This window comes from Littorina saxatilis, linkage group LG3 (assembly GCF_037325665.1).
Source record: "Littorina saxatilis isolate snail1 linkage group LG3, US_GU_Lsax_2.0, whole genome shotgun sequence".
In the NCBI taxonomy this organism is placed as follows: domain Eukaryota; kingdom Metazoa; phylum Mollusca; class Gastropoda; order Littorinimorpha; family Littorinidae; genus Littorina; species Littorina saxatilis.
Genome location: NC_090247.1, coordinates 41,831,404 through 41,845,691, shown reverse-complemented (window position 1 = coordinate 41,845,691; position 14,288 = coordinate 41,831,404). Strand labels below are relative to the sequence as shown.

At 40.2% G+C, this 14,288-nt stretch overlaps 1 protein-coding gene across 1 annotated transcript in view; it reads left to right on the top strand.

Annotated features, from left to right (window-relative positions):
• The window catches only part of LOC138962401 (E3 ubiquitin-protein ligase SHPRH-like), a 48,087-nt gene that overhangs the window by 14,740 nt on the left and 19,059 nt on the right, over positions 1 to 14,288 (top strand). The window contains exons 7-19 of the mRNA XM_070334205.1: positions 496 to 1,836; positions 2,242 to 2,355; positions 2,501 to 2,627; positions 3,133 to 3,212; positions 3,549 to 3,593; positions 5,119 to 5,197; positions 5,682 to 5,845; positions 6,509 to 6,616; positions 7,032 to 7,106; positions 8,250 to 8,332; positions 8,694 to 8,826; positions 10,328 to 10,510; positions 13,058 to 13,165. Of these exons, the coding sequence (XP_070190306.1) occupies positions 496 to 1,836; positions 2,242 to 2,355; positions 2,501 to 2,627; positions 3,133 to 3,212; positions 3,549 to 3,593; positions 5,119 to 5,197; positions 5,682 to 5,845; positions 6,509 to 6,616; positions 7,032 to 7,106; positions 8,250 to 8,332; positions 8,694 to 8,826; positions 10,328 to 10,510; positions 13,058 to 13,165 (2,640 nt within the window). The remainder of the gene's footprint in view (positions 1 to 495; positions 1,837 to 2,241; positions 2,356 to 2,500; positions 2,628 to 3,132; positions 3,213 to 3,548; positions 3,594 to 5,118; positions 5,198 to 5,681; positions 5,846 to 6,508; positions 6,617 to 7,031; positions 7,107 to 8,249; positions 8,333 to 8,693; positions 8,827 to 10,327; positions 10,511 to 13,057; positions 13,166 to 14,288) is intronic.

Here is a 14,288-nt window from a genome sequence, read left to right as displayed (position 1 = left end):
GTTGAACATAGGGTGATGATAGTGTGGCGGTGTTTGTATGCAAGGTTTTGTTGCATTTGGTTGTGCCTGCAAACTTGACCAGTCGTGTTGTCTCGGTTAAAAAGGTTCATTGTGTCACATGGTTTTAACTTTGATACTTTGAAGATGTCTTGCTTACAATTGGGCATTGTTGATACTAATAGACAGGGTGTTATTTTACTGGAAAACATGCATGTCTCAGTCCATTCAAAGTACCAAAAAGACACCTTATCAACAGCATCAAGTATCTGTACCAACAGCCCGGGGAGGTGCATCAACTTGATTAAGTAAATACTGACTAAAGATGAGTAGGATGGGGAAATACAATACCTTTAAAAGGGACCGCATGTCCTATTCACTCTTTTATCTCTACTTATGGTATGCCTGTGTTAGTTTTAAGATAGACTGAAGGTGTCCGAAAAAAATGTATTATCTTGTTTTCTGTATGATCCTTATCTTGTACATGTTTGCTTCCAGCTTGAAGCAGAAGAGGACGACAACAGCCTTGAGGAATATCCATCTTCATCAGTCACAGTAAACTCAACACCATCACTGGAAGCAAAACCCATCAACAGAGTGGACTCGTACTCGGACAGCTGCTCTCTGTCAAGCGTTTCTTCAGAGGTCATCAGTTTTGAGGTCACTGAGGACCACAGTTACAAGAAGTATGCTCCATCCCAGGGGGGAGCTACTCAGACCGTAGATGTGCATATTTCCGAGCCATCCTTTTCACAAAAGGAAGACATCAACGGCACAAAGGAACCTAGACCCGAGTTCAAAATTCCCTTCAGTGACAGTCCCTGTTCAGCGCATGCAAACACTGTGTGTGCAGCTTCAGAAGCAGACAAAGAACTCAAACCTTCCATGAACGACACGAAATTCATTCAAAGCAAGGAACCGGACTTTCCAACACAGGCCGATGAAGCTCCCAATGTTGAGGCCATGGAACAGCCCTCTAATCAAGATGGTGATAGTGTTACAGATGCAGCAACTGAATCTACCAGAAGCCTCCAAAAAGGTAGTCCAATTGAAACAGGAAATGCTGACCAGGCAATAACGGTGGATCTACCTTTAGAGGCTTTTCCGGAAGGTCTGTGTAGCGCAGAAGCAGAGGCAAGAGATGAAAATGTACCAAGAGCCTCTTTAAAAATTGACGCACATGAGAGGATGTCGTCTGAGGAAGGTGCAGTAAATGCTCGCACACAGTCAGAGACTTTTAGTCTCGCGTCAACATCTTCTGCAGGAGACGCAGAGGCCTTGGATGCCACTGCAGTCTCTGAGCAACAAGAGCAGACAATTTTTTCACCTGAAGAAAAGACAGGTGATGTAGAAATGTCATCAAGCACAAAGTCAGGGTCACAACCAAGACGTAGGAAGAGACGTTTCGCATACCAAAGAAAGAGGACTAAAACAACGAAAAGTTATGGTGGAGCGAGTGAGAAACAGGAGGAAGAGAGGAGAAGGTCAACTGATACCCAGGACACTGATAACAGCTCTGGCATGGAATCAGCAAGCCAGAAAAAGAGAGCAAAAACTGTGCAGTTGAGTAAGTTCGTACAGTACGTAACTGAAGAGGAATATCAAGACTTCATGGCGCCGGACCCAGTGCTGATTCCTCAGAAACAGTTGTTTGAGTGTGTCTGCGGGAAAGATGGGATGGACACAGACGGTTGGATGAGAATACGATCTCACCGGCGGAAGAAGAAGATGCACATGGTGATGTGTGTCGAGTGCAAGACTTCCCAGCATGCTGAGTGCTTGAACTATGACCTGGAGGATCCTTTCCGTGGGCAGTACAGGTGTCCCCATTGTCACTACGTGAGTAAAGCATGACGTGGGTTGAAGCTGTTTATTAAGCTTGTAGCAGAGGTAGCAATATTTCTTTCGCAAAACTAATCTTCGAAAACATAGCTTGCTAATTTAAAACAAGAGAAAATGAGAACAACACACACACACAAAATTCAAGATCTAATTTCACAAGATATAAATGAAGAGAAATCCAATGCATACCTATTGTAGTAAGAATAATTTAGAAAGATAATGATGGTCTGTTGCATTTTGTATGTTGCTTTGATGTGTTAGTCTTAGGATGAGGCTGTTTTTATGTAGGTGGTTGTAAGATTTTCCCACATAGTCTTTTATATTTGAAATAATTATGAATTAATTGTTTAACTTAATAATGGCTATATATATGATATACTCTGTATTTTGTTTGGTTGATAGCAAGGGAATCCTATACCATCAGGAGCCACATTGATTGTCTCCCCTGCCAGTATCTCGCATCAGTGGTCGGACGAAATCAAGAAACATGTTCGGGAAAGCAGCATCAAAGTGTTTGTGAGTGACAATATTGAATAACATCTTTATTTTTTCAAACCATGTTTGCTGCTTCTAACTGTCAAAACAGAAGGGTACTCACTCTTTCACAACCCATACAAACCAGAGTTATTTCTGGAATTCTATTGAATCTGTTCAATTGCAGGTATACAAAGGAGTGAGTCATCTGGGTTATGTCCAGCCACAGACACTAGCAAGCCAGGACATTGTCATCACCACGTATGAGACTCTCCGCAGGGAACTCAACTACGTCGACCTTCCTCACACCAATAGTGAGTCCCCTTAATTTAGACCCACTCACTTCTACCCCCAAACACAAGATTGGAAACATTAGAGGGCATTGTGCGAATAGCAACACATAAACCTTTGCCTTGTTTGTTTATTTGTCCAGAGAGTACCAGGTTTAGGACTAGACCTGTGGTTGGGATGTTTTATGTATGAATATCTTTCATTTGTCAACCTAAAGTGTGTACATCTAATGTCTGTGACCAAATCTTTTGTTATTTGTAAGCTTCTCTAAGCGGATGTTTCTTTCATCAGTTTTTGTTTTTGAATTCTTCGCAGTGAACTTGTCTGAATACGCAGCAGACTTGAGATATAACCCAGTGAAAATAACATCACACACTGACAGAAAAGGGAACATTTGAGATTCATACAGTGTGACAACGAAGTTCACATGGGGCTTAATCTGATTATTGCCAAATATGTACCTTGTTTATCTGTTTGTTATTGTTATTGTTTTATGCATGATGATTTTTTCTTTATTTGTGTTTGTAGGTGATGCTGGGAGACGACTGCGGAATCCCAAAAAGTTCATGGCATTGCCCACCCCTCTCACAGCAGTGGAATGGTGGAGAGTGAGTTTATTTCTTGCTGTTGTGGCCAATATCTTGCTGTGTTTGCTTTGGGTGTGAAGATGCTTTCATTCAACGTTGTCAGGATAATTTGTTTAATTTTTGGTATCTTAAGTTTTGTGAGTGATCTTTCTATCACATACGTAACTTCCAGGGAGGTTGTGCCTCCGAGGTTTTCTGAATGAATACACTTCCTACTTTATGGCATATTACTGGGTGATCAAATTGATTGTTCCTTTCCTCTCTGCAGTGTTTCTGTGTTTCTCATGCACATTTATTTGCCCACTTTGCACTAGATGTATGTTTTATTTTTAATAGCACACTGCATTTTCTTTCTAGATATGCCTGGATGAAGCTCAGATGGTGGAATGTGTCACAACAAAGGTGAGTAATTTAGTTTAGTTTTGGTGTGGGGGAGGGTGTGAGTGTATGTTTGTGTGTGTGTGTTTTTGTTGTTGTTTTTTTCCTCTTTTTTTGGGGGGGGGGGTGTGGAAGGTGTGAGAGGTTTTTTTTTAATCTTATCTCTTGGGTCAACTTATGTGTAGATCTGCTTGTGCCTTATCCCCTTATGCACACGCAAACACCAGACCAAGCACGCACATAAAAGATCCTTTTATCCATGTCAGAGTTTGGCAGGTTATTGAAACACAAAAACACCAAGCATGCTTCCTCCAAAATCAGCGTATGGTTGTCTAAATGGTGGGGTAAAATGGTCATACATTGAAGAAGAAACAAAAAACATTTGTGCACAAAACTGGATAGTACACGGGAGTTTTATCTCATGAACGTAGAAGAAGAAGAGGTATATATGAGTAAAGTTTATTTACAACAAGGACAACAGAAGGTATCGTTTATTGAGATGTTTTCTCTCTTTAGAGGGGCCTGACATCGCAGGTACCACTATTGAAATTTGGAGCATTTTTTATGATACCTGAGGTTCAGAGTTTGACTACTGTAAAAGTCCTTTTTTTAAAGATAATAAAAACAAGTCGCGTAAGGCGAAAATACAATATTTAGTCAAGTAGCTGCCATTTTTCAGCAAGACCGTATACTCGTAGCATCGTCAGTCCACCGCTCATGGCAAAGGCAGTGAAATTGACAAGAAGAGCGGGGTAGTAGTTGCGCTAAGAAGGATAGCACGCTTTTCTGTACCTCTCTTTGTTTTAACTTTCTGAGCGTGTTTTTAATCCAAACATATCATATCTATATGTTTTTGGAATCAGGAACCGACAAGGAATAAGATGAAAGTGTTTTTAAATTGATTTGGACAATTTAATTTTGATAATAATTTTTATATATTTAATTTTCAGAGCTTGTTTTTAATCCGAATATAACATATTTATATGTTTTTGGAATCAGCAAATGATGGAGAATAAGATAAACGTAAATTTGGATCGTTTTATAAATTGTTATTTTTTTTGACAATTTTCCGATTTTTAATGACCAAAGTCATTAATTAATTTTTAAGCCACCAAGCTGAAATGCAATACCGAACCCCGGGCTTTGTCGAAGATTACTTGACCAAAATTTGAACCAATTTGGTTGAAAAATGAGGGCGTGACAGTGCCGCCTCAACTTTCACGAAAAGCCGGATATGACGTCATCAAAGACATTTATCAAAAAAATGAAAAAAATGTATGGGGATTTCATACCCAGGAACTCTCATGTCAAATTTCATAAAGATCGGTCCAGTAGTTTAGTCTGAATCGCTCTACACACACACACACACACACACACACACACACACACACACGCACGCACGCACACACGCACGCACACACACATACACCACGACCCTCGTTTCGATTCCCCCTCGATGTTAAAATATTTAGTCAAAACTTGACTAAATATAAAAATGATAATAATGAAGTAGGTTTTTACCTATAATATTGCTTGTCTTAATTTGCAGACTGCAGAAATGGCGTTACGTCTGAGTTGTGTCAATCGCTGGTGCGTGACAGGCACTCCACTCAACCACAGTGTTGATGGTGAGGATTATGTCACATAACGCAGAAAATTGCGTGGATGCTTGCTTCTGAACAGTTACATTAACCGTTGAATAGCTACCACTGTTTGTTTACCCAAATTCATTTGAAGTCTTGGATGAGAACATTTTCATCTTTGAAAATATCAAAATCTTGAAAAGAAACAGTCATCATAGTATTTTCTCATGAATGTTCACTTACAATCATCTTCGTCAATGGTGGGTTTTGGGAGGAATTTGTCTCTATGTATTATTTGTATCGGCTGGAAGCTATTCATGCTTGTAGCTATAGGTCTTGAACAAGTCTGTGCCACAATGTATCATTTTAGTGTTTTAGCTTCAAACTCTGTCAACTGTGAAAAGTTACGAAGATAGTATAACAGGCAACATGTGCCCCTTAACAGTAAACCAGTGCTGAGAAGGGTATTTGGATCTAACGCTTTGAAAAACTCCCTTCATTTTTATTTTTTTTTCTCTTTGTCCTCCAGATCTTTTTGGACTTCTTGCATTCATTGGCTTCGACCCTTATTGTGTGGACATGTGGTGGAAAACCCTGCTTCTGAGACCCTACCTCCATTTTGTGAAGACGCCGTTGGTGGAAGCGTTGTCCCAGGTCATGTGGCGAACTGCCATGAAAGATGTACAGGACCAGGTCAGTAGCTTTTTGGTTTGGAAATGAATAGATTGGACACTCTTCATTTATTTTATTTATGATTTTGCGTAAATTTCAAAAGCACCGGCACTTGTTCTTAAGATTTGTGTAAATCCGTTGAGAAAATGTGGGAGCACATAGAGGTACGCACTGTCCACTGTGGTGTATAGCTGCTTCTAAGTGCTGATGTCTACTGACAGAAAATACGCAAAAACTTGAGCTTCAGCAGTCCTCAGACACCTCCTTTGAGCCAGTGTAGATTTTAGAATCTTATATCTAGAGATGTAGAAAGGGTGTGAGGCAGAGAATAGAGAGATGCATGTAAAAGAATTTTTGAGAGAAAGGGATGTGGAGAGAAAAGGGGTTGAATTTTAAGTACAGTATATTCTGACAGCACAGAAGGATTGCCATTCAGTCCAGTTTTTTTAACCAGACACTCATGTACCATCGGCTAATGATTTTTAGAGCAGGGAAAGTCAATACGAATATGATCAACCATCAACAAAAAGAACTACCCTCGCACAGTATTTAATGCTGTTTCTCAGCCACATCAATAATAATAAGGGTATTTATAGGGCGCTAATCCTAAAATAGTTCAAGCAATCTGATGATCACACCAAATATTTAATCCAAATCTCTGCATATTATTATTTTGTGTTGCAGTTGGGTCTGCCTGGCCAGACAGAAGAAATCTACCATCTGATTTTCTCTCCTGTTGAAGAAATATTCTACCAACGACTGTACAAAAGTTGCACTGATGAAATCAACTGGGTAAGTTCTACTCTGCTGTTTGCGCAAGTTCTTGAAAAAGAAATGTGATTATGAAATCGAGAGTATGCACCACCAATAGAGTGCCTTGAAGAGAATATGTTTCAAAATGAGTTTGTTGCAGACTGTCAAAAGCGTATGGTTGTGGTGAGTTTATTGCTGTCCGTGTGTCTGTTAGTCTGTGTGAGAGCTTTCCATGATATCTACCACTTTGAGCCTGGTCTTATAAAAAGAGACTCTTTTGTGTATTTCAGACGTATTTGTAACTCATTTTTTTTTCGTCATCATCCTGCTCCTTCCCGTCCTTCTCCTTTTCTGCCTTTTAACCCTTAAATCACTCTACAATTCTGAAAGGAAACAAGTTCTTGTTTTTTTCTGTTTAAATAGTGCACTACAGTGACTGTGGAATATTTTTCAGGCTGCTGGGCACTTCTTGGCAGGCGTGAAAGGGTCAACAACTCTGAGCCACCTTGGCCAGGCACTCTTGGCAAAGGTAAGATTTTTACAAAACAAAAGGCGCCATACTTATTGTCTTTCTTTATGTGGTTTAGCGCAGTCCAGTCCAGTTCATCTTACATTTAGATACAGAAGTATCAATATAGGTGTTGCAGCGGTATGGTAAATGTTTGTCAACCCTGTCTGAATTTGTTAGTATTTGAAAACTTTCCTCCGAGGAGAGGACACCTTTCATGAAAGGACTCTTTCTGTCATCCCATTGTCTATTATTTTGGCCAAACTATACCTGTCATGACAGGTCACCGGTGTAGGACCCTTTTGTCTGATTCCAAGGGTGTCCTTTCATCTCGGGTACCACTGTACCGGGCGGGGATGTAGCTCAGTCGGTAGCGCGCTGGATTTGTATCCAGTTGGCCGCTGTCAGCGTGAGTTCGTCCCCACGTTCGGCGAGAGATTTATTTCTCAGAGTCAACTTTGTGTGCAGACTCTCCTCGGTGTCCGAACACCCCCGTGTGTACACGCAAGCACAAGACCAAGTGCGCACGAAAAAGATCCTGTAATCCATGTCAGAGTTCGGTGGGTTATAGAAACACGAAAATACCCAGCATGCTTCCTCCGAAAGCGGCGTATGGCTGCCTAAATGGCGGGGTAAAAACGGTCATAAACGTAAAAGCCGTGCGAGTTTTAGCCCATGAACGAACAAACAAACCACTGTACCACAGCATCAGGGATGTGAGGCTCTTCTATTGAGAGGGCATTGCCATGTAACGAAATGTACATGTTGTTTTGAAGAAAATAACTTTGTCAGAAAAACACATCTGTATTGTTATTAGTTTCTTGATTGGTAAAGAGCTCAGGTTGTGTTAATTACATATTTTGAGCTCATATATTTTCCTCTTGTGTGTACAGTGGTACCTGCAATGTGTGGCCCCCTCCGATGAGAGGACACCTCCCTTAAAGGGGCACTTTCTGTTGTCCATTTGTCTATTATCTCTACCAAAATATACCTGTCATGACAGGCCACCTGCAATGTAGGGACACTTTTGGCTGGTCCCAAGGGCGTCCTTTCATCGCAGGCACCATTGTATGACAATAGCATGTGTAACCGTCTATACATTGTGGTAACTTGATCTCTTTCTTATGTTTAAATATCACCAATCATTTGTGGTGTTTCAATCAGTTCTTCAGGCCACTCATCAAACTGAGGCAGGCCTGCTGTCACCCACAGGCTGTGAAAGGATCCTTCATTGCTGTTCAAGAAAGGTAAGAGGTCATTCAGAAAATGATATATAAACTAACAAATCAAACAAAAATCTCACAAAACGGTTAATTGGAATGTGTGTGTGAGGGGTGTGTGTCATGAGGAGTCGAAATGAATGATTTGGTAGTTGCATCCATTAGGTAACATGTTTTAGTCTAGGTTTTCATAGTGCATTCCAAAGTAAATTTGTGAGAAAATTATATTGTTTTACCTGACATTGTACTTCCGCGATGATTGAGGTTGACATCGTGTTTGCTGTTCTAAAAACAACAACAAATAACCTTGTGGGATAGAGATGGGATTTAGAAAATATTAGAACCAGGTGTTGAGCAGATTTTGTTTTGATGTTACTCCTTTGTGTAGCATGCTGACAATGGACCAACTGCTGGACAACCTGATCAAGAAGACGGTGACAGAGTGCATGGAGAGTCACCGAGGTATGATCGCTGCCATGAATGGTCAGGCTGGTATCTACCTCATTGAACAGACACCAAGGGTGAGAACAGTTTTTCTGTTTGCGTGTGTATCTGTATGTCTGTCTGTTCATTTTTCTGTTTGTGCGTGTTTCTCTGTCCAGGTGTTTGTCTGTCTGTCTATCTTTCTATGTGTGTGTGTGTCTGTCAGTCTGTCTGTCTGTCTGTACATTTGTGTGTGTTTGTATTTCTCTGTGTCTGTTAGTCCTTGTGGTCGTATGTGTGTCTGTCATGCTTTGCATCGTTGGTCTCTTTCTGTATTTATTCACATTTCTTCCTCCCTTATCATAAAAAAAAATAAAAATCTCTCACCAAACAATCACCCCCTCGGACACGCCAAAACTATGTTGACCCAAAAAACCTATTTTGTGATTCTTGTCTGTTTTCACCTGTGTCTTCTTGGTGTCCGGTGGGGAAAATGCACACATAGACAAATGAATGGAAAGGAAAACCTATTTTGATCATACTGTATCTTGCATGATCTTGGTCAAGGGGAGATGAGGTTTCAGCATACTGTGGAACCCCCTCCTTTTAAGACCTTGCTTTTTCACATTTTCTCTTCATAACCTCTGTAAACTAACCCCATTTTAAGACTCCCTCCTTTTAAGACCCCCTCCTTTTAAGACCCCCTCCTTTTAAGACCCCCTCCTTTTAAGACCCCCTCCTTTTAAGACTCCCTCCTTTTAAGACTCCCTCCTTTTAAGACCCCCTCCTTTTAAGACCCCCTCCTTTTAAGACCCCCTCCTTTTAAGACCCCCTCCTTTTAAGACCCCTCCTTTTAAGACCCCCTCCTTTTAAGACCCCCTCCTTTTAAGACCCCCTCCTTTTAAGACCCCCTCCTTTTAAGACTCCCTCCTTTTAAGACCCCCTCCTTTTAAGACCCCCTCCTTTTAGGACCCCCTCCTTTTAAGACCCCCTCCTTTTAAGACTCCCTCCTTTTAAGACCCCCTCCTTTTAAGACCCCCTCCTTTTAAGACTCCCTCCTTTTAAGACCCCCTCCTTTTAAGACCCCCTCCTTTTAAGACCCCCTCCTTTTAAGACCCTCTCCTTTTAAGACCTTGCTTTTTCACATTTTTTCTTCATAACCTCTGTAAACTAACCCCATTTTAAGACTCCCTCCTTTTAAGACCCCCTCCTTTTAAGACCCCCTCCTTTTAAGACCCCCTCCTTTTAAGACCTTGCTTTTTCACATTTTTTCTTCATAACCTCTGTAAACTAACCCCATTTTAAGACTCCCTCCTTTTAAGACCCCCTCCTTTTAAGACCCCCTCCTTTTAAGACCCCCTCCTTTTAAGACCTTGCTTTTTCACATTTTTTCTTCATAACCTCTGTAAACTAACCCCATTTTAAGACTCCCTCCTTTTAAGACCCCCTCCTTTTAAGACCTTGCTTTTTCACATTTTTTCTTCATAACCTCTGTAAACTAACCCCATTTTAAGACTCCCTCCTTGTTAAGACCTGATTTTCTCAGATTTTTGTAGGTTCAACTGTATTGAAGTCTTGATTTCTGTGCTGGCGTTGCAGGTTACAGAAGCAGTGGTGATGTACCGTTCAGTGCTGATGTCAGTGGAAGAACACCAACGTAAAAACCAGTTCAAGACGGACGCCCTCCCCCACCTGCATACCCTCCATAACTTGAAGGAGGTTCTGGACGCCAAACCAACTGGGGTGGATCCTACTCTACGTGATGACTTGCTAGGAAAACAGGTAAGCTGCTGTATTTTTTTTTCATTTTTTTTTCACTGATCTTTGTATGGGTTTAGTTGAGTTAGCTTTCAGCAATCAAACGACTTCAGGAATGTCAAGTCAAGTCAAGTCAAGTTTTATTATTCCAATAAAACCCCGTGAGGGTACATGGAAAATTAAAAAACACAGTAAAAACACATTTCATTCAACACCAAATAAAAGGAACTAAAACAAAAAGAAATCAGACTATGTACAGAAAAGGGAGTTGAGGGGTGAGGGAGAGCAAAAACAATACAAGAAACAATTCAACAATAATAATAATAAATAGTAATAATAATAATAATAATAATAATAATAATAATAATAATAATTGTCAGTAAGTACTGGTGTCACATGACTGATGTGAACCAGTTGATTGGCTAATGGCGATGCGCTAAAACTGTTAGCGCACTCTTGGAGTGCGCTAACTTTTCCACAGAGCGTATTCTTACGCCCTTTACCTAAGCAAGACTGTGCTCTCATCCTCAGAATTAATTACTGACATGTAGCTTATATTCTCCACAATACCAAATGACCATAAATTCCCTGCTTCTCAATTAAAGCAGAAGTGGTTTTTTTTCTGACAGATTGCATGTGCCTGTGCCACAGTGCGGCTGCCACTGATCTAAAAATAGAAGCCGCTGTCTCTCGCCGACTTGCATAGATTCTTCTCATCGTGTTAGTGGCATGTAGCTTATCATCCACATTACCAAATGATGAGTTAATATAAAATTCCCACCCGCTAGCAGAAAACACAAGTGTTATTCCGATAACGTACCAGCTAGACCAGTTTGGAAGACTGACTCGATCGACTGTCATACGACACGTAGCCGCACTGACTACACTGAAATACGACTGCATCAGTTCAGTAAATGAATGGTTTCCGAATTATTATTTCAGGGCAAGAACAATCGTAATCGAAAACGTGTAGGGTTCAGAACGTTCTTACCATTATAAGACTTATTACCAGCGTGCCTCGTGCGTGCAGACTCAGTCAGTGCAGACTGCATGCAGTGGTTTGATTGCCCTAGCAGACGACATAAACCCCGCTCAGCAAATTAACATGTTGGGCAAATGTGAACGAAAAAACGATGGGGATATAATACGTGTAGGGTTCAGAGCATTCTTACCGTTCATATTTAGTATCAGACTCCCCGATGAGTGAAGATTCAACACGAGAAATATGCCACATTTGTTTTGAAAATGTGCGAACCGTCGAGTCCCGCGGCTTCGAGTCAATTCAAGGGGAGTCACTCCGCACAGTCAATCCGTCGAAGCTCGACTGGAGGTTTCGAATCGCAAATAATGAAGAGCACAGCCCTTTCTCCGAGTTCAAATGAGGTCTCTCTGAAAGATCATCACTGTTCAGATTAACGCTACACTGGAATTTACCAACAGAAATTAAAATGCGTGTGACGAAAGCACGACACACTTGAGACACCCCACACAAAAGTAGATCTTTACTGTACACGACCTGACCACACAGTTATGCCTATTCAAATGCGCGTTGCAAAATGTGCGCTTGGAATCTTCTTTTTTCTTTGGCGGTACTGACAATATCGTTATTGAAACAATCCCAGTGCACTAAGGGATTTATAGAGCAAATCTCGAAAATAATTATTGAACTCAGCGCTATGCGCTTCGTTCAATAATGAATTTTCTCGATTTGCTCTATAAATCCCTTAGTGCACTGGGATGTCTCAATAACTTAAATAATAATAATAATAAAACACTACAAGTGCAAAGTGATTACATACATTTCTTTACTATGGGAAATGGGGGGAAGGGGGAGGGGGGGTGGAGGGTGAGTTAACATCAGGACAAAAATACTATTACAAACAACACAAAACAGATAACGGAGTATAAAGCTAAAAGAGAATTAAATTTTACTCGCTTCTCAAACAGTCCATGACAAGTGTCATGAACTTTGCGAGTTTTAGCAATAAACTCTTTTTTGTAGTTAATCCTTTGACAGACACAATACGAACTAGATAAGTTTTTTTGCTTTCATGAAAAAATCAATACTGAGAAAGAAAACAACTGCTATATATAGCCCTTTGAACTGCCTTCTCTGGAGACCATTTTCTCAGTTTCTGTGTAATTGTTTTACCACGTATGTTATGGTTATTTATTGTATTTTTTTAACTAAATTTTGCCTGCAATCAAGGTTAAGGAAGTAGCGTTGATGAGCAGGTCTACTGAAGGTTATGAACAAGAATACATGTGACTATCTATGCCTGAACTCAAAGTTCTGTCAAATAATATCATCGTTCTTATCGTCTATTGAAATGCAAATACACAAGTTGCTACTAAAGAAAAGAACAGACCAAAGTTGTGAAAAAAGTTAGCCTTGCATTCTTGAAATCACTTGCCTTGAAACAGCCTTGAAATTGCTGTATTTTTGTTGTTTCACATGTGTAGCAAGCCGTTTATTCCATTTCTGTATGTCTCGTTGAAAGAAAAATTCAAACTGTGAATGTTTTCCTCATTGTTTGCACACCTCCAAAATGATTACTATGTTGTGTGCAGTGTGAAGAGCTCAAGGAGAAGTACATGCAGAGAGCAGGGGCCGCTGTGGTTGCAGCCAGAGAGCAGCTCACCCCGTACCAGCAAACTGTGCAAGAACTCTCACATCAGGTACGTTCAGAAAATATACACAAAGAAAACAAGTCGCGTAAGGCGAAAATACAACATTTAGTCAAGTAGCTGTCGAACTCACAGAATGAAACTGAACGCAATGTAATTTTTCAGCAAGACCGTATACTCGTAGCATCGTCAGTCCACTGCTCATGGCAAAGGCAGTGAAATTGACAAGAAGAGCGGGGAAGTAGTTGCGCTGAGAAGGATAGCACGCTTTTCTGTACCTCTCTTCGTTTTAACTTTCTGAGCGTGTTTTTAATCCAAACATATCATATCTATATGTTTTTGGAATCAGGAACCGACAAGGAATAAGATGAAAGTGTTTTTAAATTGATTTCGAAAATTTAATTTTGATAATAATTCTTATATTTTTAATTTTCAGAGCTTGTTTTTAATCCAAATACAACATATTTATATGTTTTTGGAATCAGAAAATGATGGAGAATAAGATGAACGTAAATTTGGATCGTTTTATAAAAAAAAAGTTTTTTTCACAATTTTCAGATTTTTAATGACCAAAGTCATTAATTAATTTTTAAGCCACCAAGCTGAAATGCAATACCGAAGTCCGGGCTTCGTCGAAGATTACTTGACCAAAATTTCAACCAATTTGGTTGAAAAATGAGAGCGTGACAGTGCCGCCTCAACTTTCACGAAAAGCCGGATATGACGTCATCAAAGACATTTATCAAAAAAATTAAAAAAACGTTCGGGGATATCATACCCAGGAAGTCTCATGTCAAATTTCATAAAGATCGGTCCAGTAGTTTAGTCTGAATCGCTCTACACACACACACACACACAGACACACACACACACATACACCACGACCCTCGTCTCGATTCCCCCTCTATGTTAAAACATTTAGTCAAAACTTGACTAAATGTAAAAAGGACAATGCTCGCAGGAATCCTCTCCAACCAAGAGCAGCAGTATGTAAAAAATTTGGACAAGCAAAAAAATCAGATAAGTTTCTGCCCCAAGTGTTGAGTACGGCTTTGACCACTGGTCAGTTAAAAGGGATATACGACATGTTTCTGGAATATTGTTTGATGTTTTATTTCTGTGGATTTTTTTAGTGCGATAGTACACTGTATATTGCATTTTGGATGTAGATTGC